The sequence below is a fragment of the Bos javanicus genome, chromosome 23, assembly GCF_032452875.1.
Source record: "Bos javanicus breed banteng chromosome 23, ARS-OSU_banteng_1.0, whole genome shotgun sequence".
NCBI classification, from domain to species: Eukaryota; Metazoa; Chordata; class Mammalia; order Artiodactyla; family Bovidae; genus Bos; species Bos javanicus.
Window position 1 is genome coordinate 40420057 of NC_083890.1, and position 18561 is coordinate 40438617.

Below are 18561 nucleotides of genomic sequence, written 5' to 3' on the forward strand. Positions count from 1 at the left end.
ATCAAGTGGAAAGCATGCTGGAATCTGTTATAACTTTGTAATTTTCAAAAACTAATGGAACTCAATAAAAGATATTATGTCATGGATTTGGAAAACATTAAGACCTAGGGACCAGCAGACAGTCCATTCCATAATTAACGTAACATGTACACTTTAAGACAATCAATATGACAGTCAAGGCCACATCACTGTGGACAAAAGTTTAAAAATATAAACATTCCAAGAGGTGATTTCCTCTTTGGTTAGCTTTTGCTATAGAACATTACAGAAACTACTGCCAGCAATCGTTTATCTAGATAAATAGTAATACATTTGACTCTGTTCTAAGTATAGAGTTTGCCAAAAAGTTTGTTTGGGTGTTTCCATAACATCTTGTAGAAAAACCCGAACGAACTTTCTACCCGATAGTTGATATACTTTAATACTTAAAATAACCATGTAAGATGGGTATTTCTGTCCTAAAATTATAGATGAGAAATCAATAAAAACCTCAGCCTAAAAGTGGAGTACAAAAAGCAACGTGTTTTGGTCACATTGCTAGTACACGGTTAGAGGTTAGTACCAAACCTCAGTTTACCTGAGCCCAGCATCACTCCAGCTTTGAGCTGACCATTCCCCCTATAGCCCTCTCCTTCCAAACAACCTTCACCTAACCAAGTTCCAGTGCCATGAATCGTCCTTTAGGGTTCACTACTAGGGAAAGACCTGTATCATGTGCTAAATGTAAGGCAGATACTGAGTTACTGAAATTTACTTAAAAAGTATAAAAAGAAGGCATCTGGGAAGCTTTCTGCTCACTGAAAATGCTACCTGTAAATCACATCATTAGTTCTAATTAAAGGGCAACATCATTCCATTTTTACCACAAAAGGAGAAACAATCAACGCAACAGAAGTTGTTAAAAATTATATTTAATACAAGTGAATAGATTAGAAGATCTGAAATGTTATAAAGCAATATACACAATGAATAAATAATTTGCACAGGAGAGTCATGTCTACATTACATAACACTGTCTAGTATGGGAATACTTAAAGTAAATCCAGTGATAATGGAGAAAGTCCATAAAAATGCTAACCTGTCTTCCCTTGTATGAAATTGTTCAAGTATAAAAATCCAATACAGTGTAAAATAGTATTCAATTTAGTTTAATAAAAATTGCAAGTATTGCAGTTTCAGAAGAAAAACGTAAAGCAGCATTTAAAAACTACATAAGTGTTAAACTAATGAAGTACCAGTAAATGAGACTGCATGAGCAAAAATCAGAGAAGGAAGCATGAAACTAGCAATAGATCCTGTTAAAAAAAAAAAACCCTAAAAACTAAAATAAACTAAAATGTGTTAATGTAAGAGTATTCTCTTATACAGTGCACATATGAATTTAAATAAATCCAAGTCAACATCTTTAGTTGAATAGGTTAATATTTAATATGCTACATCTAGACCTACTAAATAATTTATGCCATGAGATGAATACATAATTTTACAGTGTCACATCTAAAGTTCCTTTCTTTAGAGTGCAGCATAGTAAAACTTAAAAATAAATATCTTAAATAGCATTACTATTAAGGCACAGTATAAACCACATTATCATTAACGTTGAAGAATTGTCATCTCAGTAACCTTGGTGTCTCATGTACGGTATTCACTAATAAATAGTTTTAAATATGACTCTGAAATAGATACTAAAAAGTGTAAAATTACTTAAAAAGGGAAAAAAATAAATGTCCTTAAGACAGCTCTTAAGGGTTTAGAGTCTGCAAACTTTGCCTGCCTTTAATCATAAGCCACGAGTCGACACAATAAATAGAAAGAGAAGGCGGTTGTATGTAGTAAAAGCCTGATCCTATTTCAGAATCAGAATTGCTGACACCAGCAGATACAAGTTTCCCAAAATTGAAACAGGATGGGGAGAGGGATTAGAATGTGACAAGCTCATCAAACAAGCACAAGTGATGTGTTCTTTCCAGAACTGTGTGTGTTATTGATTGTCTGTACAGCTGTTGCACCCATTCATTCCACATCACCTGTTTCACAGTCCCACTCATCCACTGGGTGGATGAGAAAATAGCTTTGGTGCCTGTCCACCACTTCACCCACTGCCACGCTCCTAGATTGTTCGATGCCCATTTTTTTTTTTTTTTTTGAGAGAGTAAGAACATCACCTTCTTACTTGAGAAAAGTTCTCTAGGCCATAGTGACGGCTAAAAATGACAATCAGTGCTTTCACCATTTTTTTTTTAAATCTGCTTTTAAATGTAATTCAAGCTACATATTGCTCACTCTGTATTCCCTGGTTCAACTAGATTCAAATAGCATTTTCTAACTGGTAAAAGGCAGTTTGCTTCCCTGATACTATAAAAAGAGCAAAAGTAAAAATCCCGTTATAAAAGTGAAGTTCCATGGTTTCCTCCTGCCACCATTTCGTCGCGGCCTTGTATTTACTCAGGCTCTTTGGGATTGATTTCCAAAAACTGCGCCCACTCCCCTTCCTTCTTATCTCTTGCACGTCTAGAATGACTACTGGAGTATATAAAAAAAAATCATAATTCTGCTTCACAATAGCATAGCTTTTTTTTTTTTTTTAAAGCTGTTAAGTCAATGTTAACTCTCATTAGCTACTGAAAACTGGGACAATTTGGAAAGAGAAAGCAACTCGACTTTGATCAGGGGCTGCGGGCCTATTGCATCCGGTCTGTTTGCAGCTGCTGAGGCTGGTACTGGCCGAAGGCGGCGGCGGCCGCAGCGGCGGCGGCGGCAGCGGCCGCGGTCCCAGGTGCGGCGGCGGTGATTGGCTGCTGCACCGCGTAGCCGTAGCCCCCGGCCGTGACGTAGCCCGCGGCGGCCGGGGAGGCTGCGTACGGGTACTGATCGTAGGCGGCGGCGGCGGCGGCGGCAGCGGCGGCCGCCGAGTACTGTGCGTACGCGGCTCCCGTGTAGTCGATGTAAGGTGCGGTGGAGGCGGCCGCGGCGGTGGGCTGGACGTGGGGGATGACCACTCCAGGCTGCACAAAAGCCTGCGGATAGACATAGTGTGCAGGTATCCTATTGAGAAATGGGAAAAAAAAGAAAAAAAGTCAGGCAGGAGTGGCCTCCTGGGTTGAGCCTGGCTTCTTCCGAGATCAGACAAACTCCAATTTAGTGGTTATTATGAGCATAGGGTTGCCACAATATCGACTTGCCATTCATCGGCGAAAGGAGTCTGGCCGGAGCCAAGATCATGGAGTGCCCCAGAAGGAATTCAACAAGGAAAATAGGATACCCTCCCTGCTGGAACTTTTTATTCAGGATCCTTTTGGAACCAAGAAATAACCATGGAACCAAAGTTTTAGGAAAAAAAAAAAATTCACGGTTCAGGAGGGCCTCGCACAGAGGAGGTTATTTCCTAAGTGCTGAATTACGACTTCAGAACATTTTGTGATGACTTTGTACAACAAAAGCGGTTCAGCCAATGGAAAGTTTCTTAAGTGTGAACAGAGGACTCCAAAGGGAATCCGTGATTGTTCAGTTCTGTAAGGGTGATGGCCGGTTTCTCAAAACGACAATCAATTTCCACAAAATCTGTTTATTATCATGGCAACCCTACTGGAAATTGCTATGCAGACTCAGCACACATTAATCTCTCTGCAACCTCAGTCACCCTTATTAAAGATAATAATAAAAAAAAGAAGCAGGCGACAAAATAAAAAAAAAAAAAGGAATTTAAAAGTTCACAAGTGTGGTAAACACAGCAGAATCACACTTTTTCAAACGAACTGTAGTGCAGCTCACTATCACAAGAGGCTGTTGTGGGAAGCTACAGAAATGCTATTAACATTCATGGCAGTGATTCCCAAAAAGAATGTGCAGCACGCTTTTGGTCTTTCTTTCTTTCTTTTTCTCCATAAAATTCATAAAGACACAAGGGTCAGTCAAACCTGTTTGACTATCAGGCAACTGTAGGTCAGCCAGCTTGTTTATCTCTATGACAGACAGAAGGGGTTTTGGGGGAAATGATGAGGTTGAAGGAAAAGGTAGGGACAGGGAAACACAAACTAAATATTTCTCAATATCAATAGGGTTACAATAGTAAGACTAACTTTTTTTTTTGCATCTAATAACTCTTGTTTCACCTTCAAACTCAACAGAAACAGATTTATTAGCATATCTGTTTTAAATCTTCCCTACTGGTAGATATTTTATACAAAATCAATTCTATTTTGGTGTATTATCCTATAAAAAGTTAACGTGAAACAAAATTAAGTACCTTTTAAAATTACACATTCAGAGGTCACATACAAAACACACTCCAGTGGCCTTACTTAAAAGTTAATGTTGTTAAAAAAAATTCACAAGAGGTATTTTTGAAACCCATGCATCTCAGTTCTCACTCTTGCCATTCATAATGGCTCAGTTAAAACGCTACCATGAATACCTGATTTATTTTCATCTTTCTTTAGAATAATCTCCATCAAAACCCCTGTATTTCCAAAAATACGACACCATAATGCCATCTGCTTGTTGCCAAAAGCAACATATAAGAAGTACAGCACGAGTGAAAATTTTTGAATTTTAAAGAACCCAAAACAGAAAACTGCATATTAGGATGTTTAAAACATAAACTTTGCTTTGCCTTTTCAGAGTTTTACTGAAAGCACTCATTAAGGAACATCCATGGAAAAGATGAATTTATCACAGAGGGTAATGAACTTTGACCCCAATGATAAAAATACACTCGATTTTACTAGACTTGGAGATCTTTCCCAGTGCCAGAAGAAACGACGTCATCAAGTGTTTCTGAGGACACTTAGAGATGTTCTTAATTGCTTGTCAGAAACCAGATGCATGGTCATGCACACACCCAGAACTTCTCTGCAGGTCAGGTGACTGACTCGCTCACAGTGACAGGTGTGGCTTTATGAAACACTGTCCCTGGAGGCTGCTGTGTCCACGATGTGCAGACACGGATAAGAGAGCCTCACTCACGCCAGTTTACATGTGGTGATGGACAGCAGGGGCTGCAGCCGGGCTATTTTTGATCCTGTCATGCGACAAGGGTTTCCAGCGGGTAAAATGTCTTTATAAGGCCAAAGTAAAACATCTATCAGCTGCAAAGGCCAGCCAGTATGAATCTCACTGATACTGGAACATTAACCCATGTGCTCCCAAAGTTCCAGAGACAACAGGAGGGTTGCTAGGCTTCTATCTCTGAATAAAGGTGGTAACTAAAAATAAGTTTAGCCTACAAAAAGGTAGGATCAGTGTGTGTGTGTGTGTGTGTGTGTGTGTGTGTGTGTGTAGAATGTTTTAACTGGTAAGATAGACAGGGTTTCTTACAGGACTCTTGTCTGCATTTGATTTTACATTAATAGCTTTCATTTGATGCTGCCAACCAATGAGTATAAAGTTCCCAGGAATATCAGAAACCTACACAAAGTCTGGCAAGGGTTAGGAAGCCATCTGGAAGGCAAATGAAACCATGGAGTTGTTTTTTTTATTTTTTAAGGCTTTAGGGAAGGGAGAATCCAGAAGACCATGGAGAGACTGAAATATCTCAATTCAGGAAGGGAAGCAGAATCCGACCAAAGCGAGAGGTGGGGCTTCTCAAGCAGTTCCTGTTTGTATTAATAGTCTGCGGAACCCATTAAGGCAGTTTGGAAATCTCCTTCCCACTAGAGATCTACCAACATCCTTTCCCTCAATGAATCATAGAATGTACATGTCTAGTAGCAATAAGGGGTTTCCCTGGTGGCTCAGATGGTAAACAATCTGCTGCAGTGCAGGAGACCTGGGTTTGATCCCTGGGTTGGGAAGATCCACTGGAGTAGGGCATGGCAACCCACTCCAGTATTCTTGCTGGAGAATCCCTGTGGACAGAGGAGCCTGGCGAGCTCCATGGCGTCGAAAAGAGTTGGACACAACTGAGCGACTCAGCACAGCACAGTAGTAATAAAAGCGAAGAGCGAAGCTAACATCTTGGACAATTTTCACAGAAAATTTACTATGTTTTCCTTTTCTTCCTGTCTCTTCATGTCCCTCTGGTGTCTCTCTGTGACTTTGGACATCCTAAAGGGTTTCTTCTTCCAGCCTATCGCATACACTGCTGACCCAGTCTGCACCTCATACGTCTGTTTAAAGTAACCTAGGTCCCTAACATCCTACCAAGCTAACTGCAAACTTCTTAATTAAACTTTGGCATGACAGGCCTTTTATACTCTAGCTCCAAAATACTCCTTCCAGTATTTCTTCCCACCTTTCCTTGAATCCAGGTCAGCTGGGCTCCTCAAGGTTTCATGGACACATTACAGATACCCAGAGCTTCACCTTGGCTCATGACATCCCTTGGCCAGGGACGCCAGCCCTCATTCCATCTCTACCTGTTGCAATCCCAATCCTACTCACCCTAGCTGTATCACTCACCATGTCTAAAGCCTTCAAGAATTTGCTTCACCTTTTTAGCCTCACATATTTCTGATAAGTGAAATGAACCTAATAGTTCCAACCCTGAACTGCTGTGCATTAAATAAAATTATCAGTGTGAAGAGCCTACAATGAAAAATATACTCACTGCAAGAGTTCCCTAGCCTCCATCATGTTTTGAAATCTATTTCAGATTCTACCTCTTTCATGAAGACTTCCTAGATCCCACCGACGTGACGTTGCTCGGGCCTTATCTGAAACCACATGGACAGCCCTTCTGCATGCTTCTCAGTTTTCTTACTAGATTATAAGAGAGAGCACAGTTGTGTCTTTGGGGCTACAGACTGACACAGAGGAAAGAGTATGGCTTTGGAAGTCATGCAAACCGTGATTCTGAACCTAGAATCAGACTCTAGCACTTAGTAGCCATTGTGGGAAGTTAATTAACCTCTCTGCATCTCAGTTTTTCACCTATGGAAAGGACATTAACAGTGTCTTTATCAGATAATTACTGTGATAATTAAATTACATAATTTATGTAAATCCTTTATCAGTACCAGGCAAGTAGCAGATGTTTGGTTAACTGTCCCTCCTGCCCCACTTAGTGGACAGTATAATACTTATTATGCATTAACGCAACTAGAATAAAACTTAGCACTTAAAGGAGGACTGAGTAAATATTTAAGTGTATTTCAACTTGGTCTAAACTAGCCTGGAATTTTCTACTCACAGATCCATAATCTCTCCTCTCCAAGATTTCAGTATGAAAATGATTCTTTCAAATATAAAATATTTATAAGATGTAGTTTGGCAAATTCACCAATTTCTATACATCTGCCCACTGTGTTACATCGGAAATTCCTTCAGGCCAAGATTTTTTCTTTAAAAGCCTAGAGTAATGTAGGGGCCATTTAAAGACCATATAAAAAATAGTTCTAGAATTTCAAACAATTCACTATTAAAAATTCTCAAACTTCTTTCCAGGCCTAAAAATAAGAACATGTGGCATTCAAATAGAATTGAGGATGACCAGGTGTGATTTGTTAGGTACAGACTCTGGGAATTAGAGCAGTGTTAAGAACCCCTAAAAAAAAAAGAGAAGCCTTGCTTGGTCTATCTGGAATGCTATCTATTTCTAATAAGAACCTCAAGTTCAATTTATCCAAACAGTAATAATCACCATCCTTTATAAAGACAGCTACTATTAGAAGGGATGAACAGCTAAAGATTACTATCCAAATACACTTGATTTAAAACTTCCACATGACACACTGTTTGTTCTTATTTCCCTTATACTACTTTCTTTCTCATGGATCCATAAGGACTATCACAACCAGTTCAAATTTCTATGTCTGCCTCTCAAGACCCTCCATAGAAGTCTCATTTCTCCACGTACTGAGTCTTTCCTCCTCTTTGCTGATGTTCCCCTATCCTATACCCTTTAGACAGGTCCCTTTTTTCCTTTCACCTGTCCAGACATACCACTGGTCCAAGTCTTGTTCCAGTCCCCACAAAGCTTTGTCCAACTCCTCTGACTCATCTATTTTCTTGCTATTCAGAATTCCTCTTGTACTTCAAATAATACCAAGTAATTTAGCAATGAATAGTTCCTGATGGGTTTGTGTTAGTTTCATTTCCCAAACCAAAATGCAGTCTCCTTATTTTGTACCATCCACTAGCATCGAGAAAAATACACACATGCTAATACCGGTTGATCAATTTAGCTGTATAGCAGCTGTCTCGGGATTAGTAACGTGAGACCATGGTTAAGTTCACCGTCACTTCTTAAGATGTCTGTTCTCCCCAGTTCTACCTTGAACATAGTCTAGACCAATGAGAAGTGGTATCCACAGAAGTAGTTGGACCCATCAACTACTATTTGTTGTCGATATCCAGAATGATTTAGATGGGGCATCATTATGGATACACGAAGGCCGTTTCTAATCTTATTGGACAAAAAATTCTTCTATGGTTTAAAAAAAAAAGTAAGGGTTGGTAGTAAGAGTGAGAATCTTGATATGGTTAAGAGAAGGTTATAAAGAAGGTATTCATGGAAAATATAACTTGAATCTTCCAAGTCAAATTATTATTGCTTCTTTGGATCTAGTCCTGGTAGATATCTATCTTTGCAGATAGAATCTAACCTTTCAGGTTACACATGTAGATGTTCAGGTGCTAAGATGCAGAAGAAAGTATTAATATTGTTGAGGATGAAACACTTCTAACAGTTAGAATATTCAAAAGGAGAGCGTAAATTTCTGGCATTAGTTACAGCCAAGTGGATCAGGTAGAAAACAGCCAAAACAGACCCTAGGTGTTCAGAATAAATTGAGGTGCTTGGGGATTCCCCCCCCCCATATAGTGTCTGAATGGAAGGGAAGTTGGGGAGCTTGGACAGGGAAGGATCGTAATCACAGAACCCAGAGAACACAAATATAAGCCAGCTGTTCACCCAAGTCAGATCTGAAAGGCGAAGGTTAGTGCTACTCTGCTCAAAAAAACTGGCCAGTGTTAATGAAATCTGATGAGAGTTGTTGAACCTTTAAATTAGAAGGCCTAAAAGTAGATACACACTGCCAAAGAAAGAACCCCATCCCCAGAAAAACGCCCCAGTAATACAGAAACTTAGGACATGCAAGCGATGAATCTGTGTTCTTACAGAGGGAAATCACACCATTTAGCACTCACTACAAAAATATGGTTAAGTGGAAGTTACAGGCTACAGCTGAAAAGCAAGGAAATAAAAAAAGGCCCTTTGCTTCCCATGGCAAAGTCAAAAGTCAACACCCGTCAACACCACCACCAAAACCAAAAACACAAAGAGCCCCTTCCCCGAGGAAAAGAAAACACTTTCACTACAGCTCTTTTCAATTAAGTAAAAAAAGCACACAGTTTAGCTATCAACACCACTTCATGACTGTAATAAAATAAAGCACACGGAGGTCTATTGACTATGGTGAAAAAATAAAACAACACCAACATCCATGCATCGTTAATCACCATCTGAGCTTGTGTGTCTGAGTCTACTGGTTACAGAGTTTAATTCCAAACAGAACTATTCCACCTCTTATCATGGTATCCTTCTGATCAGTTAGCTTAACAGTATACGAGCCCTGTCAGGTTAGAAAGAGATAAATACAATTGAGTCAAGTTGAACAGCAGTAATGGTGTTGGGACACAATCGTCTGTACACAAGTCATACCTGGTATTTTTGTTTTGTTTTGTTAATCATAAGCTCAAAATGGGTCTGGTTGGGAGGCTGCATACTTGGTCAGATAACTTGACTCATCTAAAAATATTTACATTATCAGCATTCAAAATACATAAACATATATAAATATGTAAACTGGGAACAGTCTATAACATAATGGTCTTGTCTGGATATAATGAAAATGAAGGTTAACAAATGATAGTCATATTGAAACTTAGGCCTGATTCATTGACTTACCCAAAAGGTCTTTGTATAAGGGCTGGATGAAGCTGTTGAACACCAAAGGCAAAACCTAACAATAAAACATACCACATTCTCTATTTGTGCATGTTAGGCATTTATTACTTCTACAAATAAAATGCAATCACACCTTTCACTTAGTAAAGGTAATCACTCTTTTAATACTTTAGAGAAAATATTATAAATAGGTTTTTAAAATTCACTTTACTAATGTTATTGTTAATTTAAATAAAATTTTCAATAGTCTTCAAGTGGAAACTAGAAATGATCCCCAAAGTTCAGTTGACAGACAGAGAGTAAGACCTTAGAAAACCAGACATAAAGTTCTTGTGGAATGAAACCAAGAACAACAGGACTTGATAATGAAGTTACACATGGCAAATCTTCCAACAATTCTGAATCATGATCTATAAAAAAGCCTTTTTAATTTGGAACATTCTCGAATGTTTTGGACAATGCTTTGGAAGATTATGGCTTTTACAGATTATAGTATTAAACATTTACCAGACAAACTCTTTTCTGGACAGCAAAACAACACACACTGTATTAGACAGATAAATGTTTTTTAATGCTCATGAATATTTGCACATGCACACCCTTTCTTGACAATCTACTTTCCCAGCAAATCTGTTTGGATTGAAATGTCTACCTCTTTCCAAAATTTCAGATGGACAGACTTAAGAATGAAGAGTATACGATTTAAATTTGCATGCCCAAGAAAAAGATTACGTTTGTTCAGTAGTCGATTCACAATTACTTGTGCGAACGCAAAAGACAGTGTGGTAAGTAATCCAAAAGATCATGTTTTCACACAGACGAAATTCTCTCCCTTTTGGTGACTAACAGCTGTATGACTTTAGAGTAAACCATTTCTCATCTCTGCATCAGTTTCTTCATCTGTAACGTAAGGGTCCTGAAGTGCATGGAATCTCTTTATTTTCTGTCATTACAAATATGCTGTGATTTTATTTTGAACATTTACCATCTAGGCACCACCACTGCCCCTTTGTTTCTTTTGGGTCAGTGTTCTGGTTGAACTGCCCACTCTGAGCACAGGGCAACTGGTGGCAAAAGAAGAAACACCACCAAGCAGAGACGTATAACCAGCTGGAGTTGACAGATCTGGCCCATATCATCCACACGGGAATGGGCAACAAGTGGCCAAGAGGAGGAAAATGGAGACTTAACTATGTATACAGAAAACAGAGGAGTCAAGCCCCAGTCTGGGTGTGTACAAACGGAACCCAACCCCAAGATCTATTTTTTGCCCACAGGTACATTTCAAGTCAAGAAAGGAGTCTTTTCAACTCTCATCTATCTTTCATGTCTTGGTAGAATAACCAGCCACAGATCAACTTTACTCAACACATCTTCAGATGCTCAGGGAACTAGGGTCTTCTCAATCAGGGATTCACCCTATTCAGAAGTGGGGGTCTCTATGGGGGGGAGGGGGAGGTGGAGGTGGGTCCAGGGATCTTTCTCACCTGGTTGCATGATCCTTGGTTTTGCTCCCAAGTATGCCAGGTTCACGTTGGCCTTCCTGCCATCAATGATGGGGTTGGGATCCTTGCAGGCTCTTTCAGCAGCAGCCCGGTCAGCCATGGTGACCTTAGCAACATACACACAGACATACACACAGAGCTCTAAGTCAACCCCTGAAGAAAGCAAAAGTCGCACTGGAGAAGTTATTCTTATTGGTAAAACTGCGCTGGTTCTTTAACTTTTTCTTTTTTTCTGGCAGTGGGGGTTGTGGGGGGGAGAGGAAACTAGAATAATCCTTGACCCTCCTTCCAAAACACACAAAAATAAGAATACAGAGAGGCGGAAAAAAAGAACCACCGCCTCCCCCACCTCTAAAGTTCTAAGGGTGCTGGTAGGGCCTAGCAGAGACTCGGAAGCCAGAATTCCGTCTCAGAACTCCTCCAGATTCCCCCTCCCCCGACCATTCCCGTGTCCCTACCCGGCCCGGAGAGCCAAGGTTTGCTTTCAAGAAAGACTAGCCTCGCGCCCGCCCGGCGTTCCCAACCCCGCAAATACTCCTCAACCACAATAGCTATTGTCCTGCGAGGGAGCTCCCTGCTCCTCGGCAGCTGAATTTGCACGCTGAAATCTCCGGGAAGCTTAACTATGCTCTCTTTCAGTTCGGCAAAAAGGCAGAGCCTCATCTTTAAAAAAAAGTCATCTTTGCAATTACGAAAAAAAAAGGGGGGAGGTAGTGGTGGTGAGGGGGGTGGCCTAAGAAGAGTCCCAGACCTCCTGGAGTGTCCCTTCCCGGCCCCAGCCGGAACGCCAGGAAGACACACTCATTTTTACAAAGCAAACAGCGCGCTTAACCACCAGCCTCCAACCCTGGAGTGTAATTATTCCCAGGGGCTGCGGCCCCTCCCTCTGAGATCTCCGCACCCCCCAAATCCCGCAGACATCACAGTTCGCTCCCTCCCCTCCACCCCTGCTCCGCCTGTCCCCCGATCCCGCCACCGCGCTCTCGGTACCCCCGGAACCCTTCGAGGCAGGCGCCGGCCCTCCGTCCCCAGCGCCACGGCGCGCAAACTTTCAGTTCAGCCGCGGGAGCGAAGGGGCAGCGCCGCTCCAGTTCGCTGGGGTCCTCGCACGGGCGCGCCGAGCCCCTCACTCCAAACTCCAACCCCTCCGGCCCAGCGCCACTCTGTTCTCTCCCCGCCCCCGCGGTCCTCAGTTTCCCCGCCAGGCTCTCGGTTGCCCCCTCCATACACGCTACCCCCGCTCCCCCCAACACCCCCCCCCCCATCCGCGCAACTTACAAATCCATAGCCCCGGGACTTGCCCGTCTGCCGGTCGGTGATGACCACCGCCTCCTCGATCTCGCCGAAGACCTCGAAGTACTTGCGCAGGCTGGCGTCCGTGGTGTGGTAGGGCAGCCCCCCGACGAAGATTTTGGTGTACGTCGTGTCCTTCTGGGTGGTGTGCATCTTCGCGCCCGCCCCGCGGCTGGGGCTCCGGCTGCGGCTGCGGCTCGGGCAGCGGCTGCGCGTCCTCCTCCGGCTCCGCGTCTCCCGCACCCTCTCGCGGCCGCCGGGGGCTACGGGCGAGCCTGGGGGCGAGGGTGGCGGCGCGGCGGCGGGGGCGAGCGGCCCGGGGGCGACCGAGGGCGCGGGGCGCGCGGCTGCCGAAGTCGCCAGCGGCCGCCCGGGGAGACCTGACTTCGCTCTCTCCTCCCGCCCCCCCTGCCGGTCACGGTACAAATCCTCCGAATCGTCTGGCTGAGGCTCCGGTTCTGTAGGATGTGCAAACGCTTTCCACTCACCCGGCTGGGAGGCCAAAATGTGAAATGAGAGGGGTGGTCCTCAAGCGAAGATCAGGGTGCGTTTAGAGGTAGATTTTTTTTTCTTTCGCAGAAATTAGGTAGGTGTCTCGGGTGGGGCCTGGGGAGGGTCGGCAGTGAGAGCGTCCAGGCGCGGAGGTGGGCGAGCGGGGGGCGCGGCGGCGGTGGCGGGGCCCCGGGTATTGGGGTGCGGGGCGGGGGTCGGTGTGGGGGAGACTCCGCGCGGCTTCGGCTCCGGATCCTGTCTCTCCCGCCGCGGAAGCTGGAAGACAAGTGGCGAGGACGGCTCTCCACCTCTCTGCTCCCTTCCCCCCGCGGGCCGGGGGTCGGCGCCCGGCTGGGGAGGGGGCGGGCCGGACGCCTGCGATTGGCCGCGGCCGCACCTGGGGCGCCCGGCGCCGCCGCCCCCCAGCTGTTGGGAACAGCTGCTTCTCTGCCGGCGCGGCGCGGTGCGGCGCTGGAACCGGCGCTGGGGCAGGGCTGGGGACGGCTGGAGGCCGCCTGGCCCTCGGCGTCGCCAGTCCTAACCCGTCAAAGTCCCGGGGACTCGGCGCGGCCTCAGCCGGGACCCGGGGCGCGAGGAGCGCGCGGGAGCAGGGAGCTGCGTCGCTTTCCAAAACAGCGACGCGAGCTCTGTGCGCTCGGCCTCGGCGACAGGGCCGGACACCCAGACAGACGAGCTGGGGGGCCGGAGCCCTGGGGCGGTTTCGCTGGAAGGCCAGTTCCCCAACCTGGGTGCTGGGGCCCGCGAGCTCCGCCGACGATACCCGGAATTGGATGCTCTGAGGTCTGCAGGGCGACAAGGAGGGCCCCCAACTTCCCTTGACCCCAAAGAGCCGATGCTGGGGACAATCAGCGAGATAGAGCCAGGAGGAAAAAAAGCTCTGGCCCTCGGGTGTGCCGGGGGAGCCACTAGCTTTCATTGCTCACCGCCCAGCCAAGCTAAGCAACGGTAGACACCTGTCTGTCAGACACCGCCTTCTTTCTCTTTCAAAGGACCACAAATTAGTGCTTCACCTCACAGTCACCAAATTTGTGCTTCCTCCTTAACTTATTCCTCCCTAGCCTTTCGGGATGATTGGTACAGATTTCTCATCATATGTTACCCCCACCCCCACCCCCCGCCAAGCAAAGAGTTAATCTATTTTCTTCTATTTGAATTGCAAGAATGTTTAGTGACTTGATCTCAACTGTTTTATCGGGATGTAATTGTAAGAGATGTAATCTTTGAAATCGACTTGTTACATAATCACTGGTTTCTACACAGCAAACCTTTAAAGCATTTGTGGAAATACAGACTTGAGTGCAGCTCATACGTATTTATTTTTTTATATCGACTTTTTGCAGCTTGTTTTAAAAATCAAGATTACATTCAATTAGGCTGTAAAATCATGATCCTATTTGAGGTTTTGATGAAGATATTTAACGGGAGCAGAATGTGTCTCCCTGCCCCCTCTTGACACATAGTTTGCTGTTAAGTCATTTCTAAGAGTGTTCACTGAAGTCCACCCAGTAATTGCACCTGGACCACAGCATTTATTCCTTTCAAAGCAGCTCAGTTCAGAATGTTAACCTATTAGAGTCACATAGTCCTGTTCCTCTTGCCAGGGCACCTTTGCAGTCTGCCCAAGAGGATGAGATGTACTGCATTTGCAAAAGCTAATAGGAATGCAAATATTGTTGTGAAAAATGTTAAGTTCTGTTTTTTATCTTGCTGACATCTGCATGAGGTTGGCTTTTGAAGGTCATCAGTTTCTTCAAGTTTGAACCCCCAGTGAAGGATAGACAGAAAGAAATCCAAAATTTCTTGGGAAAAAAAAATGCTTTTAAAACCAATTGAAGAAAAATATTTTACAGGCGCATAAGAGCCAGAAAGTGAAATTGTAAACAACATCCTCTCCTCATCGCTGAAGTAAAATACAGGTTTAAAAGGAACTGTGTGTACTGGTACGATAAAGATGATTTTTAAAAATTAGAAAAACAAAGCAGGCTGTGAAACAGAGGAGGCATGTTTTTTAATATAGGACATCTATCTTGTGGTGCCACTTAAGAATTACTATACTTCCAAGTGTTGGCCGCTCAGTCAAGTCTGACTCTTTGCAACCCCATGAACTGTAGCCCACCAGGCTCCTCTGTCCGTGGAATTCGCCAGGCAAGAATACTGGAGTGAGTAGCCATTCCCCTATCCAGGGGATCGTCCCCATCCAGGCATCAAATCTGGGTCTCCCTACGTTGCACCCAGATTCTTTACGGTCTGAGCCACCAGAGAAGCCCAGAGGCTCAGGCAAGACATCTTTTGTGAAGGGAAGTTACTTACAGAACAGACTGACTTTGGCTGTCTCACTTTTCTTCCTACCCAGACAGGGAACTTACCCCAGAGGGACTGTGATAAGGGAAGAAGTGTGTCTGGGAGGGTAGCCAGCAGCTCTGATGTTCACTAGGTAAAGTGGTGAAGTCTACAAGGAAATTCCGATCCTACACTGGGATAACTGTGTCACAGAACTCAGCTTCTGGAAACAAGATGCTTCCCATGCAGTTGTCCCAAAGAAAATAATTCAGCCACCCTCTTCCTATCCCATGTAACCCCTGCCTGGTGTTGCTTTTATTTTTTCAGTCCAACAGTATTTGATAGTTTGGTTTGAAACTTCCTTCATTTTGTATTAAATATTACCTGGATATCCCTGATTTTGAACTCCAGAGATAATGAAAGCATTACTAATAATCTAGTGTTATGTGATTCACTGAAAACAAAGATTAAGCAGAATGGAGATTCCTTATTTTCCAAACCAATTTATTTTTTAAAAAATTGTTTTATTTTTTACTGGGGTATAGCCGATTAAGAATGTTGTGATAGTTTCAGGTGAACAGCAAAGGGACTCAGCCGTACATATACATGTATCCAAACCAATTTAAAAAGAAGCCGTAACTCATACCGGGCTCTGCTTGACAAAACATCAAGCGCCCCCCAAAGGCCGGCTCTGGGCTAGGGTGAGGCTTTACGGACACTGGGTTTGTTTGACAACTGCACAAAGGTGGGTAGAGTTACAATAGCCAGATCCATTCTCGTTGGATTTATGAACCTGAGCCATCAGACCATGTAGCCCTGGGGACATAAAATCTTTCTGAATTCAAAGTTTCAAGGTTATTAAGTACCAAATATTTCTGTATAATTACCCTTCATAGATTCAGGTTTGAAAAACAATACTTGGATAATCCTTTTGCTTTCTCAGCTGCCTTTGGCAGAGAAGAACACTTGTATATTCACAGACCTCATGCAATGTGATGTGTGCTTCTTTGGAAAGAAAGAGTCATAAAATACTTTAAAAGTTATAAATAGGTTCCAAGCTTGTCATATCCCAGCGACTACATGTGTATAGTCCTGTATTCTTGGTTCCCACTCCATGGCAAGACTGGTATGATTTTATTACTTACAGTGAATTATTGTCCACTTTGTTAAAAATCTTTATTTGACTATTAAAGGCCAAAATCAAAATTACAAGTTTCACATTCATTTATCTATTTCAGCCCCCGCCCCACTCCGCTCCCTCTTCCTCTTAAATTAATCATGGAAATCAACTCCAATGAAGAATGTTGAGAAAAGAGAGTAATAATATTTCACGAAGGGAGAGAAGCATTATACTATTGTGGTTTAAGGAGATGCCTACTTTAGAAGTAGTATTGCTCTGGACAGTAGGTCTTTTCCAGGCAGGATTGGTGGCTTAGATGTTACTGGATCTCCTGTAGGTCGGTTAAGTCCTCTGCAGGGTTCTACATGGGGCTTCCCAGGTATTGCAATGGTAAAGAATCCACCTGCCAGTGTGATCCCTGGGTCGGGAATATCCCCTGGAGAAGGAAATGGCAACCCACTCCAGATTTCCTGCCTGGAGAATCCCATGGACAGAGGAGCCTGACGGGCTACCGTCCATGGGGTCACAGAGAGTCTAGACAGGACTGAGTACATCCACAATCACATCCATTCCCAGGGTTTGACATACGTAAACACCGAAGAAATATCTACCGAATAGAATTGCTGTCTTAAAGACATCTACTTGCAAGCTTAGTGAAAGAAAATGCATTCTTCATTAGCACCAACCACTTGTAAAGTATTTAGGCCAGGCACTTTTTTTTTGTTGTTGTTAATTTGGAAAACAAAAATATGGCCTCCTTGAAGTCTTTTGTTTTGATTGTTTGGAAACGTTTACCTTTTTCTGAGAGTCTGTGTGAGACCTCTGATATAAAACTAACAGGTTTTCTGCCCTTTGGAGAAGTCCCATGATCAGATGTATTTCTGTTTCTCTGGGTGGGTTGGTAATTTTCTCTTAGTAACAGATAACAAATGTGTGTAATAGGTTATGCTGCTATTTTTGTGTGCAGAAGAGTTGGCAGTCAGAAACCTAGTCGGTTCAGCTCAGATCCACCTCTGGGAGAATTCTAGCATGCTGCATTAAACCACATCTAAGCTGGTAAGAAAAGTGAAATGGAAATTCGTAACTGTTATTCAATCATGAAAGTCATAATGCCGCTTTTACATCAAGCATCCGGAAAATAGAAAAGGTCACTTTGGAGGATGAGAATAGGGCAAAATTGAAAGTGGAGGGAGTGTTCACTGCCAACCTCGCCTTTGGGATAGTTTCACTCTGCCTTAGGTGTAGAAGTGGCTTTAAGTGTTCGCACACTTTGAATTCTGTTACATAAATCTGAAAGGGAAGGATGAGAGTGCAAACATTTGAAATCCACTCTGTGTTTCTTCACATTTTAAATTCAGGGTGCTGCTTTGGTTTTAAGTCTTTAAACAGTGAGCCTTGGAGCTGCCAAGTTATTTTAAGGAGCTGATGAACACTCCAAAAGGATTGAATGACTTTCTCTTGATGACAGATTCATTCTAATGATGTTGCTGAGAAGCAGAGGACGGTGTGGTGGAAATAGCCTTGGGCCCAAGAGCAGGAGACCTAGGGCCTAGTCCAAGCAGTCATTAACCAACTCTAAGACCTGGTTTGGTTTACTCCGTTTACCAAGTACAAATGCGGGGGCTTCCCTGGCGGCTCAGTGGTAAAGAATCCAGTGCAGGAGACACAGGTTCGATCCCTAATCCGGGAAGATCCCACATGCTTCCGAGCAACTAAGCTTGTGCACCGCAACTACTGAGCCTGTGTTCTGGAGCCTGGGAGCCGCAGCTCCTGAGCCCACGTGCCGCACCTCTGAAGTCCACGTGCCCTAATGCCTGTGCTCTGCAACAAGAGAAGCCCGCACACGGCAACGAAGAGTAGCTCCCACTTGCCACAACTAGAGAAAAGCGAATGCAGCAACAAAGACACAGTACAGCAAAAAATTAAAATAAATAAATTAATTATAATATATATATATGTAAAAAGTACGAATGTCATTGGAAAAATGGTAGACAGTGCCTCCT

At 43.6% G+C, this 18561-nt stretch overlaps 1 protein-coding gene across 3 annotated transcripts; it reads right to left on the bottom strand.

The window, feature by feature from the left end:
• Positions 1-891: 891 nt before the first annotated feature.
• RBM24 (RNA binding motif protein 24) lies at positions 892-12916 on the bottom strand. 3 transcript variants are annotated; one of them, XM_061398783.1, is made up of 4 exons: positions 12631-12908; positions 11335-11458; positions 9848-9902; positions 892-3045 (listed from the first exon to the last, which is right to left on the bottom strand). In XM_061398783.1, exons 1-4 carry the CDS (start codon positions 12796-12798, stop codon positions 2682-2684), a joined length of 711 nt encoding a protein of 236 aa, XP_061254767.1. In that variant the 5' UTR covers positions 12799-12908; the 3' UTR covers positions 892-2681. The 3 variants fall into 3 exon arrangements, with proteins under 3 accessions (XP_061254767.1, XP_061254766.1, XP_061254768.1); XM_061398782.1 differs by lacking the exon at positions 9848-9902 and having other exon boundaries at positions 12631-12916; XM_061398784.1 differs by lacking the exons at positions 9848-9902; positions 12631-12908 and adding an exon at positions 12104-12302.
• Positions 12917-18561: the final 5645 nt, after the last annotated feature.

Coding starts and splice junctions, on each gene's coding strand:
- RBM24 (XM_061398782.1), bottom strand. CDS start 12,798: ATGCACACCACCCAGAAGGACACGACGTACACCAAAATCTTCGTCGGG. Junction 11,459..12,630: donor AGTCCCGGGGCTATGGATTT/GTAAGTTGCGCG, acceptor TATGTTGCTAAG/GTCACCATGGCTGACCGGGC. Junction 3,046..11,334: donor ACCAAGGATCATGCAACCAG/GTGAGAAAGATC, acceptor ATTTCTCAATAG/GATACCTGCACACTATGTCT.